General features: G+C 49.0%; 1 protein-coding gene and 1 pseudogene across 1 annotated transcript; one reads left to right on the top strand and one right to left on the bottom strand.

Annotated features, from left to right (window-relative positions):
- Positions 1-56: 56 nt before the first annotated feature.
- Positions 57-23,604, top strand: IL27RA (interleukin 27 receptor subunit alpha). Its single transcript, XM_043911250.1, has 14 exons — positions 57-314; positions 759-876; positions 6,540-6,697; positions 6,799-6,953; positions 9,138-9,297; positions 9,390-9,463; positions 14,133-14,313; positions 14,409-14,597; positions 17,139-17,240; positions 17,315-17,473; positions 21,439-21,564; positions 22,155-22,248; positions 22,461-22,554; positions 22,901-23,604. Exons 1-14 carry the CDS (start codon positions 218-220, stop codon positions 23,150-23,152), a joined length of 1,959 nt encoding a protein of 652 aa, XP_043767185.1. The 5' UTR covers positions 57-217; the 3' UTR covers positions 23,153-23,604.
- Positions 2,055-2,700, bottom strand: LOC122699384 (annotated as a pseudogene).
- Positions 23,605-23,616: the final 12 nt, after the last annotated feature.

Raw genomic sequence — 23,616 nt, 5'->3', positions numbered from 1 at the left:
TCTCCCCAGACTCCCTCCCCAGCCCCTGCGAGTTCTGCCGGGAACTTTCCGGTGCAGAGAAGGGGCGGGGACCCGGAGCGCAAGGTGCGGAGGCGGCCGGGAGGGGTGGCTCTGCTTCCCGTCGCCGCTCAGGCGTTGGTTCCCGAGAGTGAGGCGGGCGGCGCGGCAGCGCTGGGCCCGGCAAGGCCGGGCCGGACTGGAGGGGCGCGGGAGTGCCATGCGGGGGGCCCCGGCCGCCCCCTTCCCACCGCGGCCGAAGCCGTTGCTGCTGCTTCTGCTTCTGTTGTTGCTGTTCTGCCGGACTCGGCCCCAGGGTGAGTTCTGGAGCGAGCTCGTGTCTCATGCTCGCGAAAGCGCCCATCCTCCAGGGTGACCCTCAAGTGTGCGGAATGAATGGCCGAGGTCCAGAAGCCACTTTGCTCTCCCCGGCCCCGGGCTAGGGGCCGGGCGATGCGAGGGCTTGGGGAATGGGCGGTAGCGAGGTGGGAACTTGAGGCCGGGGTTGGAGGCGGGGGTAGAGTAAGGGCTTTTGTCGGGGAGTTGGGGGGGGGGGAGGGTGGTTAGTTAACAGGATGTGGCTGGTGGGAGGGGAGGAGTTATGCCCAAAGCCTGGGGAGCGGTGCCCAGCGCCCCCTTCCTGCTGCTCGCTTCAGTAAGGGACCCTGGATCGCCCTCCACAGTTGTCAGAAGTTCTGGGGTGTGCCCGAGGCTGGGGGAACTGACCCCCTTCCTTGAGACCCTCCTGCCTCCCTCTCCAGGCAGCCAGGGGCCCCTGCAGTGCTATGGAGTTGGACCCCTGGGCAACCTGAACTGCTCCTGGGAGCTTCCTGGGGACCTGGGAGCCCCCTCCATGCTGTATGTCCAGAGCCAGAAGTAGTGAGTACAATGGGGTAATTGGGGGGCACTGAAGCCACTCAGGTTCTAGCCTTCTCAGAGGACCCATTCGTCCTGCCCACCCTCACCTCCCAGCCCTGCCCCACTCTCAAGCCCTTCAGTTCCAGATTCCCTCCTTTCCTTGCTGTGTTACCATGAACCAGTCACTTTCCCTCTCTGAGCACTTATTTCTTCCTCTCTCAACTGCTGATAATAATGGAACCTGGTTCCCAGCGTTGGTTCTGAGAATTCAGTGAGTTTAGGCACTTGGGAAAGAAAATGCTTAATGACCAGGAGTTGTTTTTTATTGCTGTGTGACCTTAGGCAAGTAGCTTAACCTCTCTGAGAATCTGGAAAGATCATTTGGTCTGGTGCTGGGGATGCACCAGTGAAAGAGACACAGAAAGCCTCATGGAGCCCACAGTCTGAGGGGGTGACTGATATTGCTTCATGATGAATCACACTTGGAAACTCAAATTCATCTCAAATTTGGCTGTGAGAAGGGAGGAAAAGGAGCATTTGAAGATGGGAACTGGCATGGGAGGTTGTTTTTTTTTTTTTTAATGGTGGTAAAGTACACATAAAATTTACCCCCTTTTTCCTCAATCTTTTTCTTTTGGCTGTCCTGGATCGTCTTTGCAGCTTGGACTCTAATCCTGGCTTGAAGGCTTCTCACTAGTTGCAGTGCACGGGCTTAGTTGCCTCTAGGGCATGTGGGATCCCAGTTCCTTGACCAAGAATCCATCCCGCATCCCCTGCTCTGACAAGCAGATTCTTAATCACTGGACCACCAGGGAAGTCCCCTCAATCTTTTTTAAGTGTCCAGTTCAGTGGCATTAAGTACAGTCACACTGTTGTGCAGCCATCACCACCATCCATGTCCAGAGGGGTTTTAATTTGTAGAGAAGGAGAAAGGAAGAGGGCTTCCCACGTGGCTCTGATGGTAAAGAACCCAAGTGCCAATGCAGGAGATGTAAGAGACATGGGTTCGATCCCTGGGTTGGGGAGATCCCATGGAGGAGGGCATAGCAACCCACTCCAGTATTCTTTCACGCCAGTATTCTTGTCTGGAGGGTCCCAGGAACAGAAGAGCCTGGCGGGCTGCAATACATAGGACTGCAAATCAACTTAGCATGGATGCTTGCACCAGGGAATAAGAAAAAGTCTCCTCTCTTTTTTTCTTTTTGAAGAATAAACAGTCTATTTTATTGGGCTCAGACTAGGAATCCATGAGTCTTGAGGACCTCTGTGAATCTGTCAGTTTTCTTCTTGATGTTCTTTTCTGCCTGCTTCGGTAGCCTCGTGAGCTGCTGCTTTTTCCGATAGCGGATCTTGGCGTTCTCCTTTCTCGTCTCGTCCAGGGTGGCCATTACTGCCTGGTCCTTCCAGCTAACCTCATGAGCCAGACGCCCTAGGTAGGCAAACTTCCGAGTAGGCTTCAGACGCACAACCTTGAGGGCAGCAGGAAGCACCATAGGCTTTTTCTGGTTACAAGGTGGTGGGATCCCATCAAACACCTCGAGGCGCTCCAGAGCAGCCTGGCCTCAGTTGGTGTGGGGCAGCATGTCTCACACGGGCCGCCAGAAGATGCGGCTGGGGCCTCGGAAGTGGCAGGGGTCGCGGGAGGGCTTGGTGTTCGTCCGCTTGCGGAGAAAGGCCAGGTACTTCAACTTATTTCTGTAGAAATTGCCAGAAATGTTGATGCCCTCACAGAGCACGACCGCACGCAACCTTCCGGCCCAGAAGCAGCTATTTGACCACGGTGGCCGCCAGGCGGCCCAGGGGATGGCCTCGGCCGTCGAACACCAGGACCTGCCCCTCCGCCATCTTCGGCAGCCGCCTGGGCAAGCTTTTTTTTTAAATTTTAATGAGGTGAAATTTGCATAATGTGAAATTAACCATTTGCAAGTGAACAGTTCAGTAGCTGTTAGTACTTCACATTATTGTGCAACCAGTGCCTCTGTTTCATTCCAGAACATGTCCATTACCCTCAAAAGGCAGTTTCATCCCTAACAGCAGTCAATCCCTGTCCCCTGACAACTACTGATCTACTTTCCATCCCTTTGATTTGCCTGTCCTGGACATTTCTCCTAAGTGGAATCATACCTTATGTGGTCTTTTATATCTATATACATTCACTCAGCATGTTTTTCAGGTTCATTATGTTGTAGCATGGACCAGAACTTCATTCCGTTTTTTGTAGCTGAACAATATTCTACTGTAATGGATACACTGCATTTGTCTACTCATCTGTTAATGGACACTTGGGATGTTTCCACCATTGAACAATTGCAGTGGGTGATTGTGACTAGCGCTACTGAGGATGTATGTGTGCAAGTTTTTGAGTCCTTCTTTTCAGTTCTTTGGGGGTATATGCCTAGGAGTAAAATTGCTGGGTCAGTTGGCAATTCTGTTTAACTTTTTGAGGAACCAACTGTTTTCTGCAACAGCTGCACCGTTTTATGTTCCTACCAGTAATGTAAGAGGGTCCCAATTTCTCCACATCTTTGCCAGCATATGTGTTTTTTTTTGGTTTTGTTTTTGTTTTGAAATGACGGCCTTGATTTGAACCTTTGAAATCCAATCCTTTGGGACATCCTCAAGCCTCTCTCTCTAACCCACATTTGATCCTTCAGCAGGCCTTGTTAACATTATCTAGAATCCGGCACTCCTTACTTCCTGATCACCCACCATGGTCCTGTCCCCATCATCGCTGGCCTGGACCCCACAGTCACCTCCCCTCAGGACTCAGGCTTCCATCCTCACCCCCACAGTCTCTTCTCTACCATGGCATCCAGTGGGCGCCTGTGAACTTCTGAATCAGAGCACTTCCCTCCCCTGCTCACAGCACCCCAGGGCTCCCTGCTCACTCAGGGTAAAAGCCAGAATCCTTCCTGCTGTCATCTGAACAATCTGCTGTCACCTCCCTGTCCTCGCCTCCTCCCACTTCCACCTTACTCACTCTCTTCCAGGATGCAAGCCTCCTCCTCACTGTTGCTCAGAAAATACCAGGCACAGAGGCTTCCCTGGGGTCGTTGTTGTTCAGTCGCTAAGTCATGTCCAACTCTTTTCGATCCCATGGACTGCAGCACGCCAGGCTTCCCTGTCCTTCACTATATCCCAGAGTTTGCTCAAACTCATGTCCATTGAGTCAGGAGTCGGTGATGTTATCTAACCATGTCTTTCCTGGTTAGCTCAGTGCTAAAGAATCCACTTGCCAATGCAGGAGACTTGGGTTCGATCCCTGGTCTGGGAAGATCCCACATGCCACAAAGCTACTAGGCCTGTGTGCCACAATTATTCAGCCTGTGCTTGCGTGTGCTAAGTCGCTTCAGTTGTGTCTGACTCTTTGCGACCCCATGGATCGTAGCCCGCCAGGCTCCTCCGTCCTTGGGATTCTCCAGGCAAGAATACTGAAGTGGGTTGCCATGCCCTCCTCCAGAGGATCTGCTCAACCCAGGGATCAAACCTGCATCTCTTATGTCTCCTGCATTGGCAGGCAGGTTCTTTACCACTTTACCACCTGGGAAACCCCACTGAGCCTGTGCTCTGGAGCAACTACTGAGCCCACACACCACAGCTACTGAAGCCGGCGCCCCTAGAGCCCGTGCTCCACAAGAGGAGCCACGACAATGAGAAGCCTGCACACCGCAACTAGAGAGTAGCCCCCACTCGCTGCAACTAGAGAAAAGCCCATGTGCAGCAGCAAAGCCCCAGCACAGCCAAAAATAAATAAAGAAAATTATGAAAGGAAAAAAAGAAAAAGCACCAGGCATGGTTTGGCCTCGGGACCCTTGCCTTGGCTGCTGTTCCTTCTTAAAATGCTCTTCATTTAGGAAGGCCCTTCACAAACTGTGCACCCACCTCCTTCAGGCCTTTATTCTCATGTCTCCCCAGAGAGCTTTCCTGACCACCTGTACTAAAACAGCGCTGTCATTCTTCATCTCAGTGCACCTCATCTTCCTCACCCCGCTTGATTTTTTAAATTTCATTAATTATTTCTGTATGTTTGGCCTCACTGGGAGGCTTGTGGGATCTTAGTTCCCCTATCAGGGATTGAACCCCGTGCCGCCTGCAATGGAAATGTGGAGTCCTAACCACTGGACAGCCAGGGAACTCCCTTGATTGTTCTTTACATTGCTTATACCACCATCAATTATATATTTATATGTGTTTCATCTGCCTGCTCCATTGAAATACCAGCTCTGGAGAGTGGATCCTTGCCTGCTTTGGTCATAGTCCTATTCTCAGTTTCTACAGCAGGGCCTGGCACAAAATATGTATTTGCTGACTTAACAGTTGTTTTTGTTGTTGTTCAGTCACTAAGATGTGTTTGAATCTTGTTGACCCCATGGATGCCAGGCTCTGCTGTCTTCCACTACCTCCTGGAGTTTGCTCAGATTCGTGTCCATTGAGTAGGTGATGCTATCTAACCATCTCATCCTTTGCTGCCCTCTTCTTCTCTTGCCCTCAGTCTTTCCCAGCATCAGGGTCTTTTCCAATGCATTGGCTTTTTGCATCAGGTGGCCAAAATATTGTGGCTCTAGCTTCAGCACCAGTCCTTCCAATGGGTATTGGATTTCCCATTGGGTGGATTCCCTTTAGGATTGACTGGTTTGATCTCCTTGCTGTCCAGAGGACTCTGAAGAGTCTTCTTCACCACCACAATATGAAAGGATCAATTCTTTGGCACTCCGTCTTCTTTATGGTCCAACACTCACAGCTGCACATGTTAATACTGGAAAAACCATAGCTTTGACTGTAGGGACCTTTGTCAGCAAAGTGATGTCTGCTTTTTAAACACTGTCTAGGTTTGTCTTAGCTGTAATTCTTTCCTTCCAAAAAGCAAGCATCTTTTAATTTCATAGCTGCAGTCACTGCAGTGATTTTGGAGCCCAAGAAAATATAGAAGTTAATGTGGATATATATAATAGGTGCTCAATAAATAAAATAACCAATGCCTATATAACATGTATTGTGCCCCTGATGCTTGCTATTCTTTCCTTTAGTGTTTTGATTTGGTTGCATGGGATCTTAGTTGTGGCATGAGAGCTCAGTAGTTGCTGGGCTCGGGCTTAGTTGCTCCACAGCACTTGGAATCTTAGTTCCCCAACCAGGGATGGAACCTACATCCCCTGCATTGGTAGGTGAATTTTTAATCATTGGACCAGAGGAAGGGCTTCCCAGGTGGCTCAGTGGTAAAGAATCCACCTGCCAATGCAGAAGACACAGGAGACTCAGGTTTGATCCCTGGGTCGGGAAGTTTCTCTGGAGGAGGAAATGGCAACCCACTCTTGTCTTCTTGCTCGAAAAATCCCATGGACAGAGCAGCCTGGCGGACTACAGCCCATGGGGTCAGAGTCCAACAAGACTGAGGGACTGAGCGCACATGCATGGACCGTCAGGGAAGTCCTGCTTGCTGTCCTAAATGCATTTCGTATCTCATCTCATCTCATCTCCCCTATTCAGCCCTTTTCGCAGGCACTTTTATCACTTTCATTTTGTAGGTCAAGAAGCTGAGGCACAGAGAATTTCAGTTGCTTGCTCAAGGTCACACAGTTCTTAAGCAGAACTAGGACTTGAACCCAGGCAGAGCCGATGTTATCATTACGACTCGGGGCCCAGCCTCTCGTCTACCGCCCCTATTTCCCCATCTCTCCTCGCAGCCATTCCAACAAAACCTGGACCGTGGCGGTGCCCACCGGCCAGAACTGGGTGACGATCCCACGGGAACAGCTCACCACGTCTGACAAGCTCCTTGTCTGGATGGCCAAGGCCGGCCAGCCTCTCTGGCCCCCCACCTTCGTGAACCTCGAAACCCGAAGTAATGGGTGGGAGTGTAGGGATGTGCTGTGTGTGGGGATGTGCTGTGTGTGGGGTGGGTGGTCCTGGAGGCCCCTGCTGAATGCATTTCCCCTTCCTCAGTGAAGCCAGATGCCCCCCACCTGTACCCTGACGTGGACTTCTCAGAAGATGACCCCCTGGAGGCCGTTGTCCAGTGGGCCCCTCCTACATGGCCACCCCATAAGGTCTTGGTCTGCCAGTTTTACTACCGAAGGTGCCAGATGCCCTGGGTGCTGGTGAGTGTCAGGGACCCTTTTCCCCCATCCTACTCTGGTGGATCCTGGGACATCATTCCTAAATCAGAGACCTAGCCCAGAACTCACTCCTCACCTGCCCCTGGAGTCTGTCCACATCCCTCACAAAAGGTCTGTACATGCATCTTGTTCAGCTAAAAAATGTACCCGCACCAGGATAAATTCCATGCAGTCCCACTTGGAATTTTTTTTTTTCTTTTTTGGCCATGCCATGCATGTTGCAGGATCTTAGTCCCCTGACCAGGGATTGAATCCTGGTCCTCGGCAGTGAAGGCATGGAGTCCTAACCACTGGACAGCCAGGGAATTAATTCCCTTCACTTGGAATTCTTGAGAAACTCAGTAAACTTCCTCAGACACTTTCATTTAATGAATTGTTCTTGTTCAATCACTAAGTTGTACCCAGCTCTTTTCGACTACATGGACTGCAGCACCCCAGATTTCCCTGTCCTTCACTATCTCCCAGAGTTTGCTCAAACTCATGTCCATTGAATCGATGATGCCATCCAACAATCTCATCCTCTGTCATTCCCTTCTCCTCCTGCCTTCAATCTTTCCTAGCATCAGGGTCTTTTCCAGTGAGTTGGCTCTTCACATCAGGTGGCCCAAGTATTGGAGCTTCAGCTTCAGCATCAGTCCTTCCAATGGGTATTCAGGGTTGATTTCCTTTAGGATTGACTGGTTTGATCTCCTTGCTGTCTCCTCAAATAGCTTACGTGAAACTTAAAGTAAGAGGTTAACAGCAGGGGACTTCCCTGGTGGTCCAGTGGCTAAGATTCCATGCTCCCGATGCAGGGTTCAATCTCTGGGCAGGGAATTAGATCCCACATGTTGCAACTAAGACACGATGCAGCCAAATAAATAAATGAACACTAAAAAAAAAAAAGGTTTATAGCAGATACTACTTAGCACCTACTGTGTGCCGCACACTGTTGGAGGCTCTTTGTCAAATCCGTACAAGAACTCTTTGAGGTAGACGTATTTTGTGCCTACCCATTTTACAGATGAGGAACAGAGCCTGGTTTTCAATAAATACTCGAAAGTGTTCATAATAAAAGTGGTTCATATTTGCAAGCACCAGCCATGCATCAGGTCCCAAGCTAAGCAATCTGCTTCGATGATCTTAATGAGGACTGTACTCTGACTTCCCTATATATAGATTATTTTACGATCATCTCTGTTTCATAGTTGGGGAAACTGAATCTCAGAGAGGTTAAGCAACTTTCCCAAGCTCACACACAGAAAAAAAAAAAAAAAAGACGAAAGCTCCAGAGCAATGGGACCCTCAGGAGTTGAGGAACCTGCCCAAACACTTTAAGAGCACAACCCCAAAGTTGCATGTATCTGTCATCTCATATCTCATTGGTCAAAACATAGTCACATGGTCTCACCTGATTACAAGGGAGACTGGGAAATGTCTTTATTCTTGATGCACATGGTCCTGACAGATACTCAGAGTTTCCAAAAGAAGAAGCCGAGAATCGGTAGTGGGGGTAACCAACTATCTCAGTCATGGCTTGGGATGCAAAATACCACAATGTATAGACTTGTTTTCATTGTGAATATCCATGCAGTTCAGAACAGTGCTAAGATACAGGCGTTGAGATCCTACTGCCTGGGTGGGAATCTCAGCTGTAGTACTCACTAGCTCTGTGACCTTGGCTATGTCACTTTCCCTCTCTTGACCTTAGTTTTCCTCATCTGTAAAATGAGAACAATAATAGAATTTCCCACCTACTGCTATACCTGGCACAAAGGATAATCAAGTTGTCTCTTTTTGCCAGGGATTGTCCCAATTTTAAAACTGAAATTTTAAAACTGAAAACCCACTCTGTCTCCCAGGCAAAGCAAGACAGTACTGGTCATCCTATTGACCTTCAAGGGCTTCCCAGCTGGCTCAGTGGTAAAGAATGTGCATGTAATGCAGGGGATGCAGGAGACACGGGTTTTATCCCTAGGTCAGGAAGATTTCCTGGAGAAGGGCCTGGCAACCCACTCCAGTATTCTTGACAGAAAAATCACATGGACAGAGAAACCTGGTGGGCTACAGTCCAGGGGATCCCAAAGAGTCGGACAGGACTGAAGTGCCTGAGCACACACATTGACATATAAAAGGTCAACTTTCAATTCAGCCTTCAGCCTCATCACTCACATGTCACTCCCCCAGCTGGAACCGGAAGTGAAGTCCATACCTCTGACCCCTATTGAGATCCAGGACCTGGAACTGGCCACTAGCTACGAGATGTTGGGCCGCTGCCGAGTGGACAAAGAGGAGGATCTGTGGGGCGAGTGGAGTCCCATTCTGCCCTTCCAGACATCACCCTCTGGTGAGGATCTCTGGGCTTCCCATCTTCTCCTCTCCTGGAAGTCTGGCCATCATGCCATTCCCATTTGTCTCTCCTTTTTCCATCCTCACCAGCTCCAAAAGATGTGTGGATCATGGGGAACATCTGTGGGGCACCGGATGAACAGGAACTCCTGCTTCTGTGGAAGGTGAGTTGTGAAGACCCATTTCTCTGCTCATGTCAGGAAACCCTGGATAACAATGATGCAGGGACTTACTTGGTGGTCCAGCGGTTAGGACTCCGAGCTTTCACTCCCAAGGTCGTGGGTTCAATCCCTGGTCGGGGAACTGAGATCCCACAGGCTACCCGCTGCTGCAAAATCAAAAACACCCCCAAAACCAAAAAAACAATGATGTAAACAAAACAGAGGCTACTATGCTGCCCTCTTGAGGCTGCTTCAGGGCTTCAAGGAGGGGATCATCAGGGAAGTCCTGGCATGGCGCTGGACTCAAGCAAGACTCCACCAATGTTGACTGAAAGTAGGGGATCTGAGCTGAGACTTGAAGATGGGTACGAGTGTTCCAGGCGGGGGGGGGGGGGGACGTTGGGTGCAAAGATTTAGAAGCAATACAAGGCTCAGCTCCACAAAGTATAGCCAGGTATGCTAAGGGCTTTGATGTTAGTATCAAAAGGGCATTGTAGGGATTTCTCTCATGGTCCAGTGGCTGACAACCTGCCTATCAATGCAGGGGACATGAACAAGTTCAGTCCCTGGGCTGGGAAGGTCCCACATGCCCTGGGGCAACTAAGCCCACATGCCACAACTACTGAAGCCCTCGCGCCCTTGATCCTGAGCTCTGCAATAAGAGAAGCCACCACAGTGAGGAACCCGAGCACTGCAACTGGAGAGTAGTCCCCGCTCGCAGCAACTAGAAAAAGCCAGAGTCCAGGAGCAAAGATCCAGAACAGTCAAAAATAAAATAAATAAATAATTTTAAAAGGTGGGGGGCGGGGGCATGGTAGGGATTTCCTGGTGGTCCAGTGGCTAAGACTCTGAGCTCCCAATGCAAGGCACCTGGGTTCGATCCCTGGTCAGGGAACTAGATCCTGTATGCTAAAAGACCCCACTTCCTGCAATGAAAATTGAAGATTCCGTGTGCCTCAACTAAGACCTGGTGCAGCCAAACAAATAAATATTTTTTAAAAAACCAAAACAAAAACAGGGCTTGTGAGATGACAGACAAGAATGAAACAGTTCTCACTGACCCAAGTCTGTTGAGCACCTAGTCGGTTCCATGCACTGCAAGGCCCTGACTCACGGTAAACATGGCAAGAAACCAGTAACAGGGCTCTTACTTTCTTGGGCCACACGATCTAATAATATCACTCACTTTAACCATGCATAATATTTCCAGAGCTCTTACTGTGTGCCAGGTCCTCGCCTACACACTTATTTATATTGACAAACTTTACAGATGAGAAAATGAGACATAGAGAGGTTGCCCCAAACCACACAACTGGTACATGGCAGAGCTGATGTTTATTGGCTTTCAAAGCATAATTCACACTTTCAATACCTTTATTTTATTTATTTAAATTTTTTTTTCGCTTTTTTTGGCCATGCTCCAGGGCCTGTGGGATCTTAATTCCCTGACCAAGGATCAATCCTGTGCTCCTTGCATTGGAAACATGGAGTCGTAATCACTGGACCACCAGCAAAGTCCCTCAGTGCCTCCGTTTTATGACACATACCTTGTAATGCCCCTTTACTATACTGAAATCAAATACATAGCTCAGGGCTTCCCTGGTGGTTCAGTGGTAAAGAATCTGCCTGCCAATGCAGGAGAAACAGATTCGGTCCCCCATCCGGGAAGATCCCACTTGCAACTGAGCAACTCAGCCTGTGTGCCGCAACTATTTAGCCTGTACTCTAGAGCCGGGGAGCCACAGCTACTGAAGCCTGTGTGCCTAGAGCCTGTGCCCCACAGCAAGAGAGGCCGCTGCAGTGTGAAGCCCGAGTACCACAACCAGTAGCCCCCACTCTCTGCAACTAGAGAAAAGCCCATCAAGCAACGAAGCTCCATACAGCCCCAAGTAAATAATACATGATAAAATTATAAAATAGAAATATAGTTCTTATAACCCATATATATATATATATGCACATTTAAAAGTGTATAAATACAGTGTATTGTGTTGTAACATACAGTATACAGTGTATTGTAACATTCAGTAGAAAATAAAGGGGAAATAAGGCTGCTACATAATGCCAGAGTATTCAGTTCACCAGTATGGCATGAGTACTAAATCTGTACCTACCTGATAGGGTTGTGTTAGTCTCTTAGTGGTCGACTCTTTGCAGGCCCACAGACTGTAGCCCACCAGGCTTCTCTGTCCATGGGATTCTCCAGGCAAGAATACTGGAACGGATTACTGTGCCCTCCTCTGGGGGGAATCTTCTCGCTCAAGGATCGAACCCCGGTCTCCTGCACTGCAGGCAGATTCTTTACTGTCTACACTAGGGAAGCTTTACTGTTTACACCAGGGAAGCTCCGTGTACCTCATAACATAGCTTTAAAATACCTAAAGTGAAAAAAAATAAATAAATAAATAAAATACATAAAGTGAAAATTGACAGAACTACAAGGGGAACTCTCTGAATTCACATCCATTGTGGGAGATTTTCACATACTCCTCTAAGTAATTCCATAACAAGCAGCTGGAAAACAAGTCAAGATCTAGAAGATCTGAGCATGTGAGTAGCTGACAACCAAGTGGACTCACACAGGGAACATCTGAACATGCATTCTTTCCATACCAAACAGGACATTTACCAGAGTTGTCCACATACCAGGCTATTGAGCCAGTTTCCAAGGACTTCAAAGGGATGAGACAATGCAAGAGAAATGCTCTGATCAAAACACAGATCGTACTGGAAATTGATAATCACAACTGCCTGGAAAGTCCCTATATGTTTGGAATATTTTAACATTCAGTGAATATTAAAACCCGTTCCCCAAAGGTTTTGTATTTATACATCAAATGGTGTTAGGTCTTAGGATCAGCTAAAATTGTTAGATTTTTCTATCTATAGAAGTTTCCAGTTGGGATGACATTCTAAAGTCACAAGGGAGGTGGGGCAACTTTTTGTTTCTAGGAGAGAGTAGTGTCCCTGGCTCTTGCGCATCAAATACCAATCGTTGAGGTAACCAGATAGTCTCACAAGTTTCCCCAAAGGACTCTGGAGGGTACCATCCTCTTTGCTACACATAACCACTCCTCTGTACAACAGTGGGAATTTTGCAGTCCCTAAGAACCACACAGGACAGAATGGGGTAAGGTGAGCGAGGCAGGGTTATACAAGTGCGTTGGCCAGATTTTGTCTTTGAGCACCGAAGAACTGATGCTTTTGAACTGTGGTGTTGGAGAAGACTCTTGAGAGTCCCCTGGACTGCAAGGAGATCCAACCCATCCGTCCTAAAGATCAGTCCTGGGTGTTCATTGGAAGGACTGATGCTGAAGCTGAAACTCCAATACTTTGGTCACCTGATGAGAAGAGCTGACTCATTTGAAAAGACCCTGATGCTGGGAAAGATTGAGGGCAGGAGAAGGGGACGACAGAGGATAAGACGGTTGGATGGCATCACCGACTCAATGGACATGGGTTTGGATGGACTCCGGGAGTTGGTGATGGACAGGGAGGCCTGGCGTGCTGCAGTTCATGAGGTCGCAGGGAGTCGGACACGACTGAGCGACCGAACTGAACTGAAAATATTTTTTTTTAGAAATCATTTTATTTTCTCTTGTTTTTTAAAAATTTATTTTTGGCTGCACTGGGTCTTCGGTGCTACATGTGGGCTTTGTCTAGTTGCAGAGGGCAGGGGCTACTCTCTAGTTGTGGTGCATGAGCTTCTCACTGCAGTGGCTTCTCTATACCCTGGTGGTTCACAGGCTATAGACATTCCAGCTTGAGTAGTTGTAGCTCGTGAGCTCAGTAGTTGGCAGCTTGCTGGCTCTAGGGTGAGCAGGCTTCAGTAGTTTTGGCCCATGGGGTTAGTTGCTTTGCAGCATGTGGAATTATCCCGAACTGGGAATCGAATCCATGTTCCCCCTATTGGCAGGCAGATTCTACTCACTGCACCACCAGGGAAGTCCCTTACTTAAAATCTTGAAAATTTGTCTTTTTTTTTTTTTTTTGCATTAATTTTGATGGATTAAAATACTGTGTTACAACAAGGTCCTACTGTAGAACAGAGAACTGTATTCAATATCCGGTGATAAACCATAATGGAAAAGAGTATGAAAAAGAATGTGTATATGTGTGTGTGTGTGTGTATGCGTGTGTGACTGCTTACAGCAGCAATGAACACAGCTTCATAAATCAACTATACTTCAGTAAAAAGAAATTTTAAAAATATTGCATTAAAATATAATTTATCTTGATTGGATTTTTGGTATCCTTTCTTGTTTTGCACCCTAGTTCTGGCTCACACGCTGTATTCTAATCTCACTTCTGCTGTTGAGCCCCTCTGAGACTTGGTTTCCTCCCCTGTACCGTGAAACCAGGGCTTCCTTGGTGACTCAGCGGTAAAGAATCCACCTGCCAGTGTGGGAGATGCAGGTTCAATCCCTGGGTCAGGAGGACTGCCCTGGAGAAGGAAATGGCAACCCACTCCAGTATTCTTGCCTGGAAAAATCCCATGGACAGAGTAACCTGGGTCTGATTCATGTCAAGAATCAGACATGACTTCGTGATCAAACAACAGTGAAACCAACAAAAATGTTTCACTGATGGGTTTATCCAGTGACCTCACTGAGATGCACAGTATGTGCCTGATAAGGAGAGAGATTCACCCCTCCTTCCCCTTATCCTTTAGGCTTCAGGGCTCTGCGTGCAGGTGACCTACAGAGTCTGGATCCAGGTTAAAGATCAGGAGGTGATCCAGGAGATCCCCTGCTGCAACTTCTCCATCCCCACCCAAGCAGAGTGGGTGGGGGTGTCTGCCGTGAATGCCACAAGCTGGGAGCCTCCTACCAGCCTCTCTTTGACTTGCTTGGGTAAGAGGCTGTGAACTTCCTTTGTGAGATGCCCTGGAGGTGCAAGTGGAGACGTCCCAAGTAGACAGCTGAGATTTCTCCTCCTCATCCTCTAGGTCCAGACTTTGCCCCCCATGGCGTGGTGGTCAGGAGCATCTCTGGAAACAAAGAGCTGCTGGTGACTTGGCAACAGGAGCCTAGGGAGCTTCAGGAGCATGTGGTGGACTGGATTCGAGACGGCGACCCCTTGGAGAACCTCAACTGGGTTCGGCTTCCTCCTGGGAACTTCAGCGCAGTGTTGCCAGGTGAGGCCGAAGGGCACCTGGGATCCCATTTCAGCTGTTGGAGAACAGAGGAGAGGCTGGATTTGCAGAAGAGTGTTCAAGTACTATTAATTCGTGTAAGAAACATTCACTGACTACCCACTGTGTGCCAAGCCCTATTCTAGACACCAGTACACAATGATGGGCTTCCCCAGTGGCTCAGCAGTAAATAATCCACCTGCAATGCAGGAGATGCAGGGTCAGTCCCCAGGTTGGGATGATCCTCTGGAGAAGGAAATGGCTACCCAGTCCAGTGTTCTTGCCTGGGAAAATCCCCTGGACAGAGGAGCCTGGAGGGCTACAGTCCATGGGGTCACAGGAGTTGGACACGACTTGGCAAGTTAACGATGACACACACACAGTGATGGCAGCTGATGTGTATTGGCCTTTCCATCAGCGTGAAATCATTCCATCTTCCTTATAAAGCAGGTTTCTGCTATTATCATGAAGATAAAGAAAAAGGCTCAGAAAAAAAAAAGAAAAAGGCTCAGAGAAGTTAAGCAACTCCCCTGAGGCCATACAACAAGTATGTGGTAGAACCAGGATTTGAACCACGTAGTCAGGTTTCTAAAGCCAAACCCTGAACTATCACTGTAGTCTCCTCTCAACAGCATCCCTTCCCTCATCTCCACCAACATCTCCATCCTCATCTTGTAGGGCAGGCAACCAGTGGGACAAAAACCAAATACCTCTGTAATGCAATGAGCTGTTTAGTTGCTAAGTCGTGTCCAACGCTCTGTGTACCCCATGGACTGTAGCCCGCCAGGCTCCTCTGTCCATGGGATCTTCCAGGCCAGAATACTGGAGTGGGTTGCCATTTCCTTCTCTAGGGGATCTTCCTGATGCAGGGATGGAACTTGCATCTCCTGCATTGCAGGAGGGTTCTTTACCCCTGAGCCACCAGGGAAACCCCTGTAATGTAATTGGAGCAAAGTAAATCAGGGTAAGGGGGAGGAGGGAAGATATTTATTTTATGGGAAAAAAAAAAGAAGAAAAAGTCTCTCTGGGAAAGTGGCATTTAAACTAAGACCTGAAGGATCCATGAGGATGTCTATGGGAAAAACAAGAGGGGACAAACTGCAAAGTCTCTGAGGCAGAAATGTGCCTTAGGTGTTGGAGAGCAGTGGGGAGCCCAGTGTGGCTGGAGTGGAATGAGCAAAGGGGAAGGTGGGAGGAGGTGAGGGCAGGGAGCGGACAGGGCAGAATGTGCAAAGCCTTGTGGCTCATGAAGAAGACTTTGCTTTTTTCTGCGGGTGAGGTGGGAGCCACACAGGGCTCTAAGCGGAGGAAGGGTGTGTCCTGACTCAGTTGCTCACAGGTGCCCCCTGGCGGCTGTGGGAGGAACGGGCTGAGAGGGTGAGGGCTGGAATTGAGAAACCCAGGAGGGACTGGGGGCTTCCCTGGTGGCTTAGACGGTGAAGAATCTGCCTGCAGTGCAGGAGACCTGGGTTTAGTCCCTGGGTCTGGAAGATTCCCTGGAGAAGGGAATGCCTCCCCACTCCAGTATTCTACCCTGGAGAATTCCGTGGACAGAGAAGCCTGGCGGGTTACAGTCCATGGGGTCACAAAGAGTCGGACACTAAAGAGGGAGTGACACTTTCCCTTTCAGAAAGGACTGTATTTGCTCCTTCTGAGAGGGAACGAAGGACGGGAGAGAAGCAGGCAGGTTTTTGTTGGGGAGTCTTACCGCAGAATTTGGGGGACCCATTTGGATTTGTTGCACCTGACTTGCTCCTCCAAGTGGGATTGTCCATGGGACTGTCAGATACTCAAGTCTCAAATCTAGCAATAAGTTCTAGGCTGAGATTTAACACTGGGGTGTCTGTCCTTGGTGTAAAGAACTTGGGATAGCCTGAGAAGGTGTCAAGTGAGAGATTTAGGATAAAGTCCCAAGACTATAAGTATATATGGACAGAAGAAAAGGAGCCCCAGTTTTGGAAAATTCCCAGTTGGGGAAGGCTATGTGGCACCACAGACTTTGAGAAGGGATTTCAGGAGCCTTATTTACTGTGATGGGTGATGTCAGGGCCCCACTCAGAGCCCAGAGTTTATCTCCCAGTCTCTGGCACCTGCATTCCTGGCCCAAGGGCTTTTTCTGGTCTGAAGCATCTTGCCTGCCTAGATAGCTGAAGTGCCTGGGAATCAAGTCCCCTCAGATGCAGCCTTTCACCAGTAATGGTCGATGGATAAATACCCCACCTCCCTCCCTCCTTGGGTGGGATGGAGCTCAGGATTGTCAGCTCTTCTGCCACCCAGAGGGCACCAGTGGGACTGAGCCTTGGTTGGTCATATTGGGAACTTGTTCTCTAACACAGTTTCCTGGGTGTCTTTCCTTCCCGGCTTCATTTCCCCACTGCCCTATTGGTGTTTTCTGTGGTTACCTCCCAGATAAATTACTTTTCCTCAAAACCCTTATAGCAGAGCGTCCCTCTGGAGTCACCAATGAAGATTCCTTACAAAATAAGAAACGAGTTGGGGGGGGGGCAGCCAACTCTAACGGGTCTTTGCTCCTGTCCTCCTCAGTGGATTTCAAGGAAGGGGTCCCTTACCGAATCACGGTGACCATGGTCTCTCCTTGGGGCTTGGCCCCTGCCCCCTCCGTCTGGAAGTTCAGAGAGGAACTAGGTAAGTGGTGGGCCTGGAGGATGGAGGGTTCTGAAATCCTGGCAGAACCTGACCCACTGATTTTCTCTCGCCAGTACCGTTATCGGGGCCAGTGGTTTGGCGAGTCCAGGATACCCCCTCAGGGACCCCTGCCGTAGCGTGGGGAGAGGTCCCACGGCACCAACTTCGGGGCCATCTCACCCACTACACCCTGTGCACTCAGAGTGGAACCAGGCCTTCTGTCTGCAAGAATGGTGAGCTCCTCTGCCTCTGCTCCCAGCCCCTGTAAGACCCACCCATCAGTCTAACCCCCCTTGGCCCCCAGATGGGACCTTTTGGCTTCCTCTCAGCCCCTCCGAGAACACCTGATATCGTGGGTTCCCCAGTGGATAATAACCCTGGTGGCTATCAGTATAATAGACTGTCTTGTGGCCGTTTAAAATGAAGAGTCTGATCTATATTTATTGACATTGAAAGATGTCTGTCATAGTTTATTAAGTGAAAAAAGATAAAAGGGTTATAAAACTTTGTGGGATGGTTCCACTTGTATACAATAAGAAACCCAGCACTGAGCAAAGCAGAGACACAACTATGGAAAGAAATTCCTCCACAGCATCAATAGGGATTTTAGAATTACATATGATTTTTATTTCTTTTTTATACCTTTGGATGTAGGCTACATTTTTACGGTGAGCACAGATTCCTTTTAAAAATGCCTTTCTTATTTTTGGCCGCTCTGGGTCTTTGTTGCTGCTCGCTAGCTTTCTCTAGTTGCGGCGGTTCCCGGGCTTCTCATTGCGGTGGCTTTTGTTGCGGAGCACAGGTTCTCAGGGGCTCTGGCTTCAGTCCTTGTGGCGCGTGGACTTAGCAGCTCTGCAGCATGTGGGATCTTCCTGGACCAGGGATCAAATCTGTGTCCCCTGCATTGGCGGGCAGATTCTTAACCACTGGACCACCAGGGAAGTCCCTAAATTCTCTTTATCACCCTTTCCCCCACAGTCATCTTGAGATATAATTGACAAACACACTATGGATGTTTAAGGTGTACATCGTAATGGTTTGACTCACAAATACTGTGAAATGATTCCCAATATAAATTTCGTTCACATCCATCATCTCACACAGATACCATAAAAAGTAAAAAAAAAAGTAAAAAAACTTCAAAATATTCTTTTCTTCTGATCACAAAAGTTACCTGTTCTTGTTTTTAAAACGGACACGCTGGGGCTTCCCTAGTTGCTCAGTGGTGAAGAATCCACCCGCCAATGCAGGAGATGAGGGCTCGATCTCTGACCCAGGAAGATCCCACATGCCTCAGAGCACCTCAGTCTGTGTGCGACAACTATGAGCCTGTCCTCTAGAACCAGAGAGCCTCAGCTACTGAGCCCACGGGCTGCAACTCCTGAAGCCCGGGCACCTAGAGCCCATGATCTGCAACGAGAGAAGCCGCCACAATAAGTGTCTGCTCCACAATTAGCGAGTAGCCCCTGCTCGCCACAGCTAGAGAAAACCCACTCAGCAATGAAGACCCAGCACAGCCAAAAATAAAGAAATAAAAGTATTTAAAAAACTGACGCATTAAAGAAGTATATATACTCAAATATATCAGCATTCTCATCACTTCAGTGATACTGATCATGCAGCTTCCATATTTTGCCCTGTGTACGTTAACACAAAGATGGGAGTTGTGTTTTTGTGTGTTGTTTCTGAGTTGTGTTGTTTGAAAATTTTAAACTGCTTTACTGTAGAAAATTTCAAGCAAAAGTAGGAAAAATAGTGTAGCAAACCCTTGTGTACCCACCATCCAGTTTCAATAGTTAACTGCATTTAATCATTCGTGTTTCAGTGTATCCCCCACACTTTTTACCTCGTGTGTCTTTGGTTTCATTTCACCCTTAAATAATTCGGTACTTCTGCTTTTGTCTCTAACTGATAAAGCCTATTTTTTTTTAAACATAGTTATTTACCATGACTGCACTTTGCACGAATACATAGATATCACTGGGTTAAAAATCATATATATTTATGTGTTGCTCAGTTGCTAAATTATGTCTGATTCTTTGCAACCCCATGGACTGCCGCATGCCAGGCTCCCCTGTCCTTCACATCTCCCGGAGTTTGCTCAGATTCTTGTCTGTTGAGTGGGTGATGCCATCTAACCGTCTCATCCTCTGCTCCCCTTTCTCCTTTTATGAGTACATGTACCTACTAATAGTATTAAAAGAGAACCATGTTATAGGCCCCTAAAGCTTATGACTGATGTTTTGCAGCTTTCTTTTTCTACTTGATGTTTTAGCTTGGATATCTTTATATGGCACATCCAGTTAAAAAGCACACAAAAATAGGGAATTCCCTGGCGGTCCAGTGGTAAGGACTTTCGAGAAGAATTTGGGGGACCCATTTGGATTTGTTGTACCTGACATCCTCATCGAAGTGGGATTGTCCATGAGATGGTCAGATACTCAAGTTTCAGATCTAGCAATAAGTTCTAGGCTGAGATTTAACACTGCAGTCTCTCCTTGGTATAAAGAACTTGGGACAGCCTGAGAAGGGCATCAAGTGAGAGATTAAGGATGGAGTCCCAAGACCATAAGTATATATAGACAAAAGAAGAGGAGCCGCAATTCTGGAAAATTCCCAGTTGGGGAAGGCTATATGGCACCACAGGTTCTGAGAAGGGATTTCAGGAGCCTTATTTACTGTGATGGGTGGCATCAGGGCCCTACTTAGAGCCCAGAGTTTATCTCCCAGTCTCTGGCATCTGCATTCCTGGCCTGAGGGCTTTTTCTGGTCTGAAGCATTTTGCTTGCCTCAACAGCTGGAAGTGCTGGGGAATCAAGGCCCTTCAGTTGCAGCCCTTTATCAATGACTGATAATAGTTGATGGACAGGTGGTTAGGACTCTTACAGCTGAAGGTCTAGGTTTAACTCCTGGTCTGGGTTCAATCCCTGGTAGGGGAACAAAAATCCCACAACTCTAAGGCACAGTCAAAGAAGTAAACAAAAACAGTTGTGGGAGGTGCAGATGTCTCTCCCTGGTCTGAAGCAAATTTCCCTTCACTGGATCCTGTGCATTCTGAGGGATATGATATTCATGCATTCTTTTATTTATTCCAATATACACTTGACCCTTGAACAACACAGGTTTGAACTGTGCAAGTCTAGTTATACATGACTTTTTTCCATAGTAAATTTAACAGTACTATGTATGGTTGGTTGAATCTGCTGATGTGGAACTAGGAATTACAGAGTGTGTGTTAGTTGCTCAGTTGTGTCTGACTCTTTGCGACCCCAGGGACTGTAGCCCACCAGGCTTCTCTGTCCATGGAATTCTCCAGGGAAGAATTCTGGAGTGGGTAGCTATTCCCTTCTCCAGGGGATCTTCCCCACCCAGAGATCAAACCCAGGTCTCCTGCACTGTAAGCAGATTCTTTACCAGCTGAGCCACCAGGAAAGCCCCTATTGAGGAACCACAGATAAGGAAGGCAGAGAGTGAGTTGGTGACTGGAAGAGAGTGTTGGTGACTCAGTGGTAAAGAACCCGCCTGCCAGTGCAAGGGATGCAGGAGGTTTGAGTTCAATCCATGGGTGGGGAAGACCCCCCAGAGGAGGAAATGGCTACCCACTCCAGTATTCTTGCCCGGAGATTTCCATGGACAGAGGAACCAGGTGGGCTACAGTCCATGGGGTCGCAAAGATTCAGACTTGACAGCAGCAGCAGCAGCACAGATAAGGAGGGCAGACTATAAATTATACTGTACTTGGATTTTTAACAGTTAAGAGTTGACACCCCTAACCCCTGCCTTGTTCAAAGGTCAACTGTATATCACTATTTAGTGGTTTCCATGTGCCAGGCACTGACTAGAGCTGGACACGACTCTGGGAATATGGCCCTCGTGGCCCTAACTTTCTCATGGGGGACATGCAGGCATAGATAAAGTAAATACTATCTATGCAGTATATCAGATGATGGTAAGTGCTGAGTAGAGGAATAAAGCAAGAAAGATGAATGGAGAAGCAAGTGCTGTTTTAACTGGTTGGGCTGGAGGGGCAGTCAGGAAAGTTCTCACTGGATAGGTGACCTGTGGGCAAAGAGCTGGAGGAGGTGAGGCGGGAACCATGTGGATGTCTGGGAGAGAGTGTTGCAGACAGCATGGCACGTGCAAAGGTCCTGAGGCAGGACTTGACTGCCTTCCTCACCTCTCTGTGTATGTCCTTCAGTGACTGGCAGCACCCGAAACATGACCCTGCCCGACCTTCACTGGGGTCCCTGCAAGCTGTGGGTGACTGCATCCACCATCGCAGGACAGGGCCCACCTGGTCCAAGCCTCCAGTTCCACCTACCAGGTAGGGGTCTGGGGTGGGACTGCTATGGGAGGGGACCCTGTTCCACTGGAGGGGGGTTACACAATCCTTACTGAACTTCATTGGGTAGACAACCTTTTGACTTGGGGATGTTGATGATGCATTTTGATGCTGCTAAATACTGCTGTGGATTAACAGGCAATGTGTGTCTTTGACCCTTTCACCCATCCCTGACCTTGACCTTCTCACAAGTCCCACTCCCACTCTGAGACTCCCCCTACTGATTTGTGCCTGCATGCTGAGTCATGTCTGACTCTTAGTGACCCCATGGACTGTAGCCCACCAGGCTCCTCTGTCCGTGGGCTTCTCTAGCAAGAATACTGGAGAGGGTTGTCATTTCCTTCTCCAGGGGATCTGCCAACCCAGGGATCAAAACCTAATCTTCTGCATCTCCTGCATTGGCAGGCAGATTCTTTACCACTGGGCCACCTGAGAAGCCCTCACCCATTCATGAGCCCTGCCCGTGTATCCACTTCCTTACCTGTTCCCTGCCCCACCCAGGAGCCTTCCCTGAGCCCTCCCGGCCTTCTTGATGTCCAAATGTTCTTCTGCCCCTCCCCCTTGCCCCCCAGATAACACCCTGAACTGGAAAGTTCTGTCAGTTGTCTTTTTCCTGTGGGGTGTGCTCCTGACCAGCTGTGGTGTGAGCCTGGCCACCTGCGGAAGGTGAGGCCGTCAGACACATGGGTCTCTGCCCAGGTGGGGAGGGCAGCTGGGCATCGCTGAGCTTGGCTTGGCAGGGGTGGTGGGGGGGAGTGGGGGCTGCGGGGATGAGGGGATGATGCGTCAGAGCTCGGTGACGTGCCTGGACCTTGCCATCTGGGCATGGGTATCTGGCCACTTGGATTCCCTGCCCTGACTCTGAACCTGCTTGCCAGGTGTGTCCACCTGCAGCACAAGATACTGCCCCACTGGATCTGGGAGAAGATTCCTGACCCTGCCAATAGCAATTTCAGCCTGCCGCACATGAAGGTGAGTGAAAAGCCTGGCTGATTGGGGCCCTCTAGGGGATTGGGGAAAGCTAGGACAGTGGGGAATAGTTGGGAACTAGGGTGGGGGGGTTATGAGGGGAAGGGGCTTCCCAGGATTTAATGGTAAAGAATTCACCTGCCAATGCAGGAGACATGGGTTTGATCCCTGGGTCGGGAAGATCCCTGGAGGAGGGCATGGCAACCCACTCCAATATTCTTGCCTGGAGAATCCCATGGACAGAGGAGCCTGGTAGTCCATAGGGTCACAGAGTCGGACACGACTGAAACAACTTAGCATGCACACTTACATGTACAAGGGGAACAATCTCGGCCTCTTCTCTCCCCAGGAGGTGCCCCAGGCCCAGCCCCCTGGCGACTCACCCATCCTGGAAGTGGAGGAAATAGAGCAGGTTCCGGTTAAGGAGCCCCCCCAGCCCTTGGCGCCACTGGACTCTGGGTATGAGAAACACTTCCTGCCCACACCTGAGGAGCTGGGCCTTGTGGGCCCCACTGCAGGCTCCAGGTTACGGCCTGAACTGACCTCAGGAGGGGAGAGGGGAGCTCCTTTGACAGATGAAAACATAGAGGCTCAGAGCTGAGTCACTTGCCTGAGGACACCCAGCCAAGGAAGAGCTGAGACTCAAGGACCCCTACAGAGAAGGGCCTGGCCCTACAGGGAAAATGTGGATGGATGAGGGAGCAAAGGAAAAATATATGATATCCAGAGTGGCAGCTACTCCCCAGATCTGTCCTGCTGCTATCACAGAACTGTAGTCGGACGCATTCTCAGCCTCCCTTGCAGCTCAGTGTAACCAAGGACTGAGTTCTCACTGGTGAAACCTAAGCAGAGGTGACGTGCATCAACGCTGAGTCTGGGTGGGGGCTCTTCCACATTCCCTTCCCGTTTCCATGAGCTGGAGCCTTGATGTGCCCTGTGATATAGCTTTGGCCACACCCAAGGTGGAGGCAGCGCGAGAAACAGAAAACAGAGTTTCCAAGTGATCCCATAGACGTGTCCAAAGAAATAAATTGTTTTCTCTTTTGATAGCTACTATAGCTTGAG

The sequence above is a fragment of the Cervus elaphus genome, chromosome 9 (assembly GCF_910594005.1).
Source record: "Cervus elaphus chromosome 9, mCerEla1.1, whole genome shotgun sequence".
In the NCBI taxonomy this organism is placed as follows: domain Eukaryota; kingdom Metazoa; phylum Chordata; class Mammalia; order Artiodactyla; family Cervidae; genus Cervus; species Cervus elaphus.
Note: the sequence above shows the minus strand (reverse complement) of the source record. Positions and strands in the feature narration are given on the sequence as shown.

Bases quoted from the DNA above. Each gene is read 5' to 3' on its own strand.
- IL27RA (XM_043911250.1), top strand. From the start codon at position 218: ATGCGGGGGGCCCCGGCCGCCCCCTTCCCACCGCGGCCGAAGCCGTTG. The intron at 9,464-14,132 runs GTGAGTTGTGAA...CTTATCCTTTAG, and splicing joins AACTCCTGCTTCTGTGGAAG to GCTTCAGGGCTCTGCGTGCA. The intron at 22,555-22,900 runs GTGAGTGAAAAG...TTCTCTCCCCAG, and splicing joins TCAGCCTGCCGCACATGAAG to GAGGTGCCCCAGGCCCAGCC.